General features: G+C 40.9%; 1 protein-coding gene across 7 annotated transcripts in view; it reads right to left on the bottom strand.

The window, feature by feature from the left end:
* The window catches only part of LOC103187169 (actin binding LIM protein family, member 2), a 159,918-nt gene that overhangs the window by 65,883 nt on the left and 81,938 nt on the right, over positions 1 to 12,097 (bottom strand). For all 7 annotated transcript variants that reach the window (XM_042345385.1, XM_042345389.1, XM_007906553.2 and 4 more), the window contains exons 4-5: positions 4,155 to 4,270; positions 3,454 to 3,580 (exon numbers count right to left, since the gene is read on the bottom strand). In XM_042345385.1, coding sequence (XP_042201319.1) covers positions 3,454 to 3,580; positions 4,155 to 4,270 — 243 coding nt within the window. The remainder of the gene's footprint in view (positions 1 to 3,453; positions 3,581 to 4,154; positions 4,271 to 12,097) is intronic.

Below are 12,097 nucleotides of genomic sequence, written 5' to 3'. Positions count from 1 at the left end.
TGTATATTTGTGGGCGAAAATATTTCACAGGATTATAAGAGAGGTTTGGGTGTTGAAACCCATTTCTCTGACCTCATCATTCCAGAATAACAATTTTACAGTCTTACCAAGATGGCATCAAGCAATTTCCAAAACACTTACAATTTCTGGGAGAAAGTTTGTAATTTGTACGTACTATATGTGAAGACTCGTTTATCTAGAAGAATGTCATGTAAAATATAAAGAATTGTCTGTTACACATTTCGTCTCTGTAAAACACCTTGAGACCTTTTCCTGCATGAAAGATGCTAGATAAGTTCAAATTGTCGTTGCTGTTGTGGAAAAACCTATCTGAATAGGAAAATTCATCTGCTTTTGACACTGCTATTTGGCAGCTTTTCTTTAAGCCTTCAAAGTTTAACTATTTGTAAAATAAGGTAAGTATTCATGACTTTAGCATTTTAGTTCTTTCAGTACATATTGACTTAGAAAGACATTTTAGTGAATATTTACTAAATGCGTATTAGTAGTTTGGATTATCATTCATAACTTTTAGATTTTATCTTATTCAGATTAAGCTGTTCAAAACACAGGATGTGCCAGCGAGAATCAAACTAGGGGAACTAAACTCACGTTTATAAACAGATATGATTTTAGGGAGTTTCAAAGGCAGCATTTTAGGGCAGCATCCATTTGTCTTGGAAACATTGTACTTCAAGTTCCTTTGACAGATGTGAGTAAGCATTTCCATTCAGTAACATCTGGTTTATTGAGCAGCAATGAAACTGTGACCCACTCCAAGGCTGTCAGAATAAAAGAATTAAACGGGCCATCATAATCACTGGAAAACAAAAATTTGTTTTCCACTGGGTTTTTGACAAAATATGTTTTTCTGGTCTACAAGTTCACAAGATAGTTCAGAGGAAGAAGGCTCTTTGCCCCATTTGATGGCTCTTTGCCCCATTTGACCAGAACACCCAACTGTATACCCATTACAGTATTTTTCCTGTTGTCTGTCCTAAAATTACTTTTGCAACTGTTTCCCCTTGTTCTCCTGCATCTTGGTGCATCTCGATGCATCCAACAATATTATTCTGGATTTATTTTCACAATCTCATTTAAAATCATTTGTACTTCTGTAAGGTAATTTCTCAAACATCTCTTTTCAAGACCATGTACATTTTTTGTTAGTTTCATTTGTTCTTCTAATCTCATGTGCTATGTCTCTTCTCCTTGATTACAAATCACCCATTAACCCGTGAAGGTACCTCATCCTAACACAAGGCTGCTGCCTTTTTCGAAACAGAAGACAGTTGGGTGTTTTGGTTCGGATGAGATCAAATGCACCAAAGATGTGGAAAGAGAAACCTCTTGCTTATACTACACAAAACAAGAGGTTTGATAGTTAAATTATTATTGGTCTTAGATGTAGAAAGTGACTTGTGATACTCACATGTGCACGCACTTGACACCAACATGGGATCACAAACACGTATAAACTTTTACAACATTCTCTTCACTAAATTCTATGCTTCATTTGTACATAAGCTTAAAACTTAAAACTTAATCGTATTTTGCAAAAAAACGTATACTCTTTAATTTATTTTTGTTTCCTTTTATTTCTCCTCCACACTTCAATGCCAAGCACCATGTCCATTTTTATATATCAAAAACCTTAATTTGCATTAATTTTAAAATGATCAAAAGTTACTATGTAGTACTTCAAATAAAGAATGTTAAAGACAGATAATGTAAACTGTCAGATATGTTCATTTTGTTGTTCACAGCATTTTGTTCATTTTGTTTCACCCACAAAATATACAGTTAATTCACTTTGCAGTATATTCTGCGAAGCGCTTTGAGACATTTCGAAGACGTGATAAGGAGCTATATCAAATTCAAGGATTATTATTATTATAATTATTCTCAGCTTTCTGAATATATTACTTTTCACCTGAGTATGAGAGTAGCCAGAGTTGAAGTAGTTTTGAGCTTCCAAACCAGTAAATGTAACATTTGCTCCTTATACCACTGGACATAGCTTCAGACAGGCAGTGTAAGAGAGAAGTTGCTTGCAACATGAGCACTGCACTGCAGTATTAATAGCTGGCATCTTTAATTACTGATGCGGTTTGATTGGTGCAGTTCAGTCTGTGGTGGCCATCTTTTTTTCCAAGTATTTTTTGCAGCCCAAAAGCACACAAATGAAAGAGTATCCTTGTGTTGGATACAAGATCTTAAAGGTACTAACTAAAAGGGATTTTTCAATTTGAGGTTGTAAAAATAAACAAGCCATCACTAGACTTTCATCCGCCATATTTTGCTGCACCATAGTATCGTTTGATCCAAGACAGTTCACTGCAGAACCCTGGGCCAGACGTATGAAGCGTCCACATCAAACGCATGCAAATTACACACATGGCATAAAGCGACACACTCATCATTTTCAGTTTGATACAAAGTGAAGGCAGATCTCTTGGAAAGTTAAAAGGATGCTTCATCCTTCTTTTGCACTATATTTCTCATACACCAGTTACCAGATCTTTGGGATTACATTTCTTCCTCTTAATTTTAAGCTCATAAAAAGTAGATATCAAATACACAGTCATTACATTTTACAGTGTATCCTGTGAAGTCCTGTGAGACATCTTCCCGATGCGAAAGGTTGCTAAATCAGGTGAAAGAAACCTATAATATGCAGAATGGATGCATCTTAACTCTTCTTTAGCTTTGTGGAAATGTAGGTGTTCTTTGAAACATTCTGTAAAGAACCTACTGAATTTTAAATCAGAGCCTCAAAATTGGATCAAATGATGGTGGTGATACCACCCTATGTCAATGTGAACTGACTGTTAAACAAGATCCATTGTGTGCAAAGTAGAGACATTCTATGACTTTACGTAATGAAGAAATAAAATGTTCAATTCAGTTTTGCGCCCACAAACACATGCAGATGACACACCTCAGAAAGGATCACCTAACATATCATTTAAAGCTTTCCACAAATCAAGTGAGGACAGACAGCTCCCTTAAAGGATTAGTCATCAAAGGTTTGTGGATATGGGTTGTATTACTTTGTGTAGTAAATACCCATTGGGAGTTGTTGTGCTCTCTTCACCAAATGGTTGTTTGTTTATTGATGTACACTCAAAACAGTTGAACATGCATAGGTCATTCAGCTCTTCAAACCTGTGTTCTCCTTCATTCTACAAATTGTTATCTGTGCACTTACAAATGACTGTAACTACATTGTTTAAATTGTCAATAAAATAATCTGTATACAATTGCATTCTAATTCTAACATTTTATTACAGTTATGTATCTGCATTTAGGGGCAAATTTGCTGAAACAAGCTAACAGAGCAAAGTAGTCTTGAGCACTTCAACATGTGTGGAAAAAAAGTAACCCTCTACGTCTTTAAATCAAAACTGAACTCTCTTAGTTGATCAGGACCTTTGAACAAACCATACTTACTTGCAGATATACTCAGCGGAAAGGGCTTTACCACAGGTATGACATTTAAAGCAACCCAAATGCCAGTGCTTGTCCAGGGCTACCAAGGATTGTCCATTTTTAATCTCTAGGCCGCAGCCTCCACACTCTGCAAAATAGCAGATTTAGAAAAGCTTTAATGAAAATGTGTTACAAGACCATCATTCAGTTAGAAATATCTTCATACAACAAATATTGGACATGGCGGAACCCATCTGATTTTCCATTGCTCATTTTTCATGCATTTCTATGTTAACGTGATAAGGGTGACTGATTCTTTGATTTTTGGAATAATTCACCTGATATTTGTTACCCGTTTTGCTAAACACGTCCTATCACAGCACCTTTTCCCATCTTCCCAGAATCCTACGTGCATTCTGTTAATTCAATTAATAATGAGATTTAAATGTCCTGAACACTTACCAACCATCTGATGGAAGTCCCAGCATCTCACACGCCTCCGCTATGTGACAGCTCAGCAGCAGACTCTGCTGCATACTGAAAATATACCTGCAGGTCTGTACCTTTAAGGGTGTAACTTACATGTCCCCAAATCAAGGCAATTGACCCATGAAAAAAAGACAAGTCTACAAAACACTCTACAGTAATTCTTGTGAAGTATTTTGAGGTATGTAGACTTGAAGATGTGCTGCAAATGATTAGAGGTAATTGAGAGCACTTACTTTGTAGAGAATTGGTAGGCACAAGTTCAGGGTTGGTGGTCAGAGGTTGAGAGCACTTTTGGCAAATGCATTCCTTCCCATTAAAGGTCACTCGGTCTCCAGGTGGGAACGGCTGTCTGAATATAAGAAAAAAAATAAGAAATGAAAAAGAACAAAAATCAGATTAACGCTACCACAAACCAATTCATTGCAGATTTAATATTTTATTGAAGAATCCCCTTTTGATACATGTTGAATGGTATTCCTACCAATTTAATACTTCAAGGCTTCAAGATTTTACATCAAACACATTTCTTTCTACTTTGGTGCTTTTTTTTTAGAACACGTGGATGTAGACTCAAATATTGGATACCTCTGATATTACTTGCCAATAGTTACAGAAGACAGAATGAAAACAAAGATGTAATAACTGTTACAACCTCGTACACAGTCAACAATTTCAAGGATTTTATAGCATCACCCTGCAAAAATAGAAACACGTTTTTTTATTACATAATGGTTTCCTCAAACCCATTATTATTTTCTCTACTTGTATTCAGTTCTTTGTAAAAGATTTTCAAGTTGTCAATATGCCTTGCAGTACTGTATATCAACAGACAAAATAATGTGTGTGGCTTGCCTTATTTATTTAGAAACCATCCATTAACAGCACAAAAGGAAAAACACTGCTTTTATAGCACCAATTTACATGATTTTAATGATTTAAATGATTTTCAAAATATGAACTAAAACTGTTGTTTAAAAAAAAACTCGAACATGCAACAATAGCACTGTGTGGAAGAGAATAACAGGCAGCTGATGTTTTGGATTGATACAGAATGTTGAGACACAGCGGAGGAGCCTGAAACACTAGCAAAAGTGAACTTTTACTTTACATGGCAATACAGTAATGAGATTTAGGCCACTTTTTAAATGCGAACATTAATTCTCTTCAGATTGATGAAACGCAGCCATTTAAAGACAGTATTAGGTCAGGGCATTGCAAAACTCTAATTTGTATTAATTGCTTGTGACGTTCTAACGTCTTCCATCTGTGGTGGCTTCATTAATTATTACACCAGAAAAAAACTAAGGGCGATACTTTCTTTCATTAAAATAATCTGTAAGTAGCTGCGTTATTTAAAAGTATGCTATTGAAGTCTGCAGTAATCCAGAACAATGCAGTCTTTCTCTCATGACACCCTAACCCCCACAGTTGCTGTGTACTGTATTACTATAATACAAACATAATAAAAAGGTAAGCTTTCTTTTCTTAGCTTTCCAGTCATAAAATAGTTCATTCTTTTACTCATGCACTCATGCATAGAGCAGATGAGTAAAATTGTAATAAGGATGTTTCAATGCACATTTTTAATAAGAGGTTTTGTAATTACTAAGAGAAGAATTAACTGTTCACTTAGGAAAGTAAGATGAAAGCTACTTGCCCAAGGCAATGGCATTCTCCAAGGAGACTGAATGCTTTCTCAACACAGGATAATAACGTTTTATTAATATGATACATTCTATATTACATGATGCATTCGGATCAATTGAGCAAAATAAACATATGCATTGTTATTTCAGTGAAAGGACCACTTATTTTTACTCTGCTGACCATTACCCTAAAATGTGATGCATGAGATACACCCTAATGCATATTCACAGTGGTGATCCTCACCCTCACCTACAAGGCCATTCACGGCCTTGCTCCCTCCTACTTCTCCGACCTACTATCCCCCTACCTACCCGCCCGTACCCTCCGTTCCTCTGGCTCCGGTCTGCTCCACATCCCCCGCCCCAACCGCCCTACTATCGGTGGCCGGGCCTTGAGCCTCTCAGCCCCTCGGCTCTGGAACTCTATCCCCAGTGCCTTCGCCGCTTCCTCCCTTTCCTCCTTCAAGGCCGGTCTCAAGACCTTTCTCTTCGACCGTGCCTTCAGCTCCCCTCTCGACTCTCTACCCCCTCCTCACTCCCTCCCTTCCCTCCCCTCACGCTGACCATTTCCCCCTTGCTCGGGTCCTGACCCAACTGTACAGCGCCTTGGGACGTCCTCCCGACGTGAAAGGCGCTCAATAAATGGAATCTTGTTGTTGTTGTTGTTGTTGATGTGGTGGTTTTGATATGTGTGTGTGTGTGTGTGTGTGCATGTGGGGGTGGGGGGGTTTGAGTTGTTGTAGACATTTTGAGAACTCCAGGTACAAATTTTAATACCTGTGCAATTTACTATGTGCCTGGTTTTATAGTTATAAGACAAATGTTTGATCATCAAAGATTGCTGGCAAATCCTTTCAAGAGGTACCCTTAATGTGAAATACCATGAAAAACTTAGTTGTAGAGACCTAGACTGCCACTAAAGAAAATTGTCTGCTCAACTTGTTTGTTGCTAGTCACTCTCTCTTCCTATCCTTTAAACCTTAGAACTACTGGTCAAGGGAAGCTTGAGAAGTGATGTGTAAAGAATGGCTCTGCAAAGATGCTGTGAGGATACAGGATACCATGAATGGGCACCAAGTATCTGGAGACAAATTCTCTGTTCTTTGATCCAATGATTAGTCCATTTCCTCAAAATCTACATTCAAATTATTCTTGATTATTTGTATCAGGGATACATAATACTTCCCTACACAATTAACAGTCATTACACATTACAGTAAATCCTGTGAAGGCTTTGGGATGTCTTACCAACATGAAAACCTCTTTGTCAAAATGCAAGGATTATTTATTAATAGTTTCCCATGTTGTGTATTGTTGGTTTATTGAGGAAAAAACACCAATCTTGATAACTCAAATAATAGGCCAAAGTTTATGTTTTTAAAGATAGCTTCATTGTATTTTTTCCCACAGAAATTTTTTAGGTTTTATTTGCACTTAAATGTTAGAGTTAAAATAGGCCTTAAAAAAGCAATACCAAACAACGAGGAGCACTGATACACTGATGCCCACTCTAACCTGAATCGATGTCCCTCTTCTCACCTTCTCCTCTTTTCTTCATGCTCTATATTACTGGTTATAATAATCCTGGCATTTTGATATAGCAGCTAATCACCACTTCGAGACTTCTCACAGCGCTTCACAGAATATACTGTACAGTGAATTGACTGCATATTTTGTGGGCGAAACGCGGCAGCCAATTGCGCACAGCAATGTCCCAAAAACAGTAGTGGATTAGTGACCAAATTATTATTACTATTTTTTGAGGGAATTATTAGCCCCAGAAAAGCGATCCATCCTTCGACTAGTAATCGGTACCTACTTACTGCTGGGTAAACAGAGGTGTGGTTCCAATGCTTGTCTGGTAGAGGAAAACTAATGTATTTGCCCTGATCTAGAAAGTAGGCCCTTTGTAAGAATCATTATAGGAAGGATGTAGCTAAATATTTATTTCCATGTCAGTCACACCCATGATGATGCCTTTGCTATTTCAAATGCAGAAATGGAAATATCATCTAAAATCAGCCAACGACATCAGCTACAGTATTCATAGGGGTGGTATAAAGGCACCTTGCGGAAATCATAGCAATTCATTATTTCAAACTAACAAAAGCATTTGTATCCCTTACAGATGCAATATGCTTATTGATATGGATAGGCACACTGCATTTACTATCATAGAATCACAGAATATTACAGCACAGGAGGCTATTCGGCCCATCATGCCTGTCCCAGCTCTTTGGAGGAGCTTCCAAATCAGTCCCACTCCGCAACTCTTTCCAATCTTTTCAAGTATCTATCCAATTCACATTTGAGAGTTGTTATTGAATCCCCTGGTTACTGACCCATCTGCCAGTGGAAACAGTTTCTCCCCATCTACTCTGTCAAAATCTCTCATAATTTTGAACACTTCTATTAAATCTCCCCTTAACCTTCTTTGCTCTAAGGAGAACAATTCCAGCTTCTCTTGTCTCTCCACATAGCTAAAGGCCCTCATCCCTCCTACCATTCTCGTAAATCTCCTCTGCACCCTCTCCAAGGCATGGAAATCCTTCCAAAGGTGTGGTGCCCAGAGTTGAAAACAATACTCCAGTTGAGGCCTAACCAATGACTTGTAAAGGTTTAGCAAAACTTCCTTGCTTTGGTACTGTATGCCTATACAAGGATCCCATATGCTTTTTTTAATAGCTCTATCAACCTGTCCTGTCATGTTCAAGACCTGGAATTCAACATTACTTATTTACATAAAAATACCATACCCATATACCAATGGAAGATTCAAAAATCTATTTTAATTAATATCATTAGGATCAGAGAATGCTTACGACAGAACAGGAAGTCACTTGATCCTGTATCTCCGTCAGTGCTAACTCCACTGTGGAGTTTTCTAATTACTTTCCCTGTTCCCATAATATTATTTTTTCCTCAAGTATTGATTCAATTCTCATTAAAATACCCAAATTATTATAGATGAGTGAGTCAATGCAGAGGTCAAATACTCCCGAAGCTTCAATGTGCCATAGTCTTATCTCATAACCTGTTCCAAAGTTATTCCATTTTGGGGCAAATCTGGCTTCTACATCACTCAATTATCTTTTAATGTTTGCTTGTAGCATTGACAGCAAAAATTAGTTGGTGGGGTTTAGGAGGTCACAGAGGTAGGGAAGAGCAAGGCCATGGAGGGCTTTGAAGGTGAAGATCAGTATCTTGAACTGTATCCTCTGAATGATGGGGAGCTAGTGGAGCTGGACGAGGATGAGGTCATGGAGCCTGGAGTGGGAGAGGACACGGGCTGCAGAGTTCTGGATGATCTGCAGATTGTGGAGAGAGCAGTTGGGGAGGCCAACAAGCAGGGAGTTTGCGTAGCTGAGCCTGGATGTGATGTATGCGTGTATGAGGATCTCGGCAGGCTGCGGTGAGAGTCATTGGCGGAGCTGGGCAATATTGCAGAGGTGGGAAATGGCAGAGCCGGTCATTGCACAGCTGTGGAGGATGAAAGACAGTTGAGAGTCGAACAGGACACCGAGGTTCTGAATTGGCTCCGTGCGATGTAGAGTGCATCCATGGAGGGAGATGCTCTCAGCGCCCGAGATATGGAGGTGCTGACGGGAGACAAGCAGAAGGTCTTCTTGACATTCAAATGGAGAAGGTTAGCTCTCATTCCAGCACTTAATGTCCGAGAGGCAGTCTTTGAGGGTGAGTTGGGACGTCTACGGATGATGTCACCAAGGCATGTAGATGTTGAAAAGGAGGCGACCAAGGACAGAATCCAAAAGAATGCCACATGTGACGGTGCGGGGGCTGGCGGAGAAGCCATTAGTGGAGACAAACCAGTATGATTAATGTGGTATAAATTTATGCTTGTGCACATTATACCCATTAAGTATTGCTGCACAGCTGTAAGATTAAAGCTGAATTCAATAACATGCCATTGACTATTTCTCCAACACAGTAATTTGAAAAGGTCACAGGAAACATTTATTTAAAACATAATGAGCAGTGATAATATGAAAAAAATAATGATTGCTTATGAAGTAATTTCAGACCGTGAAATAAATAATATTTAGCCAAACAATGAGCAACAACCTCACAATTTCTGAACTACTAAAACAAACTAAACTTGCCTACATTTGATTATCATTCATTTGAGGGATGGAGAACAGTGAGGCCAGGGCACAGACAGGAAGGACAGTTCTTTGAATTCCTTGATGTCCTTACCTGTTAAGCATCCCATCTCCCTCCCTAATGTAATGTAATTTTAAGCTCCCATCACACTTTTATGCAATGTGCAATGGAGCTATACCCAGACCACCCAATTGCTAAATATACCTATAAAATGGTGCTCCTCCTCCAGTACTGAGAGACGCTATTCTGCATGTTTCACAATAAAAAACCCATTACATTTGCATAGCGCCTTTCATGTTGGGAGGACGTCCCAAGACGCTGGACAGTCACTGTTTTGGACCCGAGCAGGGGGTTGGGATTGGGGAGGGTGGAGGACAGCGGGGGAGATCGAAAGCATGGTCGAAGAGGAGGGTCTTGAGATGGGCCTTGAAGGAAGCAAGGGAGGGGGTGAGGCAGAGGGATTGCAGGATGGAGTTCCAGAGGGTGGGGGCAGAGTGGCAGAAGGCTTGCCCGTCAATGAAGGGGTGGGCAAGGCGGGAGAAGCAGGCCAGAGCCTGCTGAGTGGAGGGAGCCAGCAGGTTGGTAGGGGGTTAGGACGTCGCAGAGGCAGGGGGGAGCAAGACCATGGAGAGCTTTGAAGGTGAGGACCAGGATCTTGAACTGTATCCTCTGAGTGTTGGGAAGCCAATGGAACTGGGCAAGAATGGGGGTGGTAGGGTTGCGGAGCCTGATGAGGGAGAGGACACAGGCTGCAGAGTTCTGGATGATATGCAGCCTATGGAAGGAGGAGTTGGGGAGGCCGACAAGCAAGGAGTTTGCACAGTCAAGCCTCGATGTGAATTTACGAGGGTTTCTGTGGCCTGCGGTGTGAGACAGTGGCTGAGCTGGGCGATGTTGTGGAGGTAGGGGAAGGCAGAGCGGGTTATGGCATGAATGTGGGGTAGAAAGAATAGTTGAAGGTCAAACGAGATGCCAAAGTTCCGGACTGTCTTAGTAAGATGGAGTCGCTTCCATGGATGGTGATGCTGTCAGCGCCCGAGGTGTGGAAGCGCTGACAGGAGCCAATCAGGAGGGCCCCGGTCTTGTTGACATTCAACTGAAGAAAGTTAGCTCTCAGCCAGGATTTGATGTCTGACAAACATTCTGTCAGGACAGTAGTGGTCCTGGAGCCAAGGGTAGAGGCAGAAAGGTTTAGTTGGGTGTCATGTGGAAGTTGACCCCATGTCTGCAGATGATATCACCAAGAGGGAGTATATAGATATTGAAGACTTGAAGACCAAAGCACTGATCCCTGAGGAACGCTGCAAGAGACAGTGCAGGGGCTAGAGGATAAACCGTTTGTGGAGATGAAATGGAGGCGTGTGAGAGGTACGATCTGAACCAGTCAAGAACAGAACTGTGAAGGTTGAGGTGAGATGAGAGGTGGTGGATGAGGATAGAGTGGTCAACGGTGTCGAAGGCAGCAGAGAGTTCAAGGAGGACGAGGAGGTAGAGGGAGCCCTGGTCGCAGATGGACAGAATGTCATTTGTTACTTTGACTAGGACTGTTTCTGTGCTGTGGGCAGCACGAAAACCCGATTGGAGGGGTTGTGAAGGGAGTGGCGGGAGAGGAAGAAGCGAAGAAAGGGAGGTTGGAGATGGGGCTGTAGTTTGAGAGCAGAAATAGGTCCAGCGTGGGTTTTTTAAGGGTAGGAGTGATGAGATGGGATGGGAATGGTGCCAGTGGACAGTGAGAAGTTTATGATGTCTCTGAGTAGGGGGCAAGGAGGTGGAGCTTGGAGGTAAGGAGAGGGGTAGGGATGGAGTCGAGTGAGCCTGTGGTCGGTTTCATGTGGGTTATATTGGTGATGAGAGAGGAGTGTGAGACAGCTTTGAAGGTGTGGAGGGAAGGATGGATAAGGGCTGGGGTGAGATGGGGAGAGCATAGTAGATGGAAGGGCAGAGGCAGCTGAGTGGATCCCCTCGACTTTGGATTCGAAGAAGTCCAGCATCGCCTCGCAGTTGGCATTGGAGCTGAGGATGGGCGAGGTGTGAGAGGGTGGAGAGGAGCCTGGGGTTAGCCTACTCCTTCAGCCTCCATCATGTTCTGAAGCTTGATGTTTGCCTACAGTGTGGTTCAGTTGGTCTCGCAATCTTGCCTCTCGAGTCTGAAAGTTGTGGGCTCAAACCCTTGGAACTCATACAGTATAAACTGATACTGCAATACAATGCTGTGGTGTGCTGCATTGTCATTCTGAGTACCATCCTTCAGATGAAACGTTAAACCAAGGCCTTGTCTGTCTGTTCAAATGGACGTTAAAGATCCCATAAAAACAGAAGTCGCTGGGAACACTCAACAGGTCAGACAGCATCGAAACAGAGAGGAAAATAAGTTAACGTTTCAGGTCAATGACCTTTTGTCACGTTTC

This window comes from Callorhinchus milii, unplaced genomic scaffold (assembly GCF_018977255.1).
Source record: "Callorhinchus milii isolate IMCB2004 unplaced genomic scaffold, IMCB_Cmil_1.0 Scaffold44, whole genome shotgun sequence".
Taxonomy (NCBI): Eukaryota; Metazoa; Chordata; class Chondrichthyes; order Chimaeriformes; family Callorhinchidae; genus Callorhinchus; species Callorhinchus milii.
This window is presented reverse-complemented; position numbering and strand designations above follow the sequence as displayed.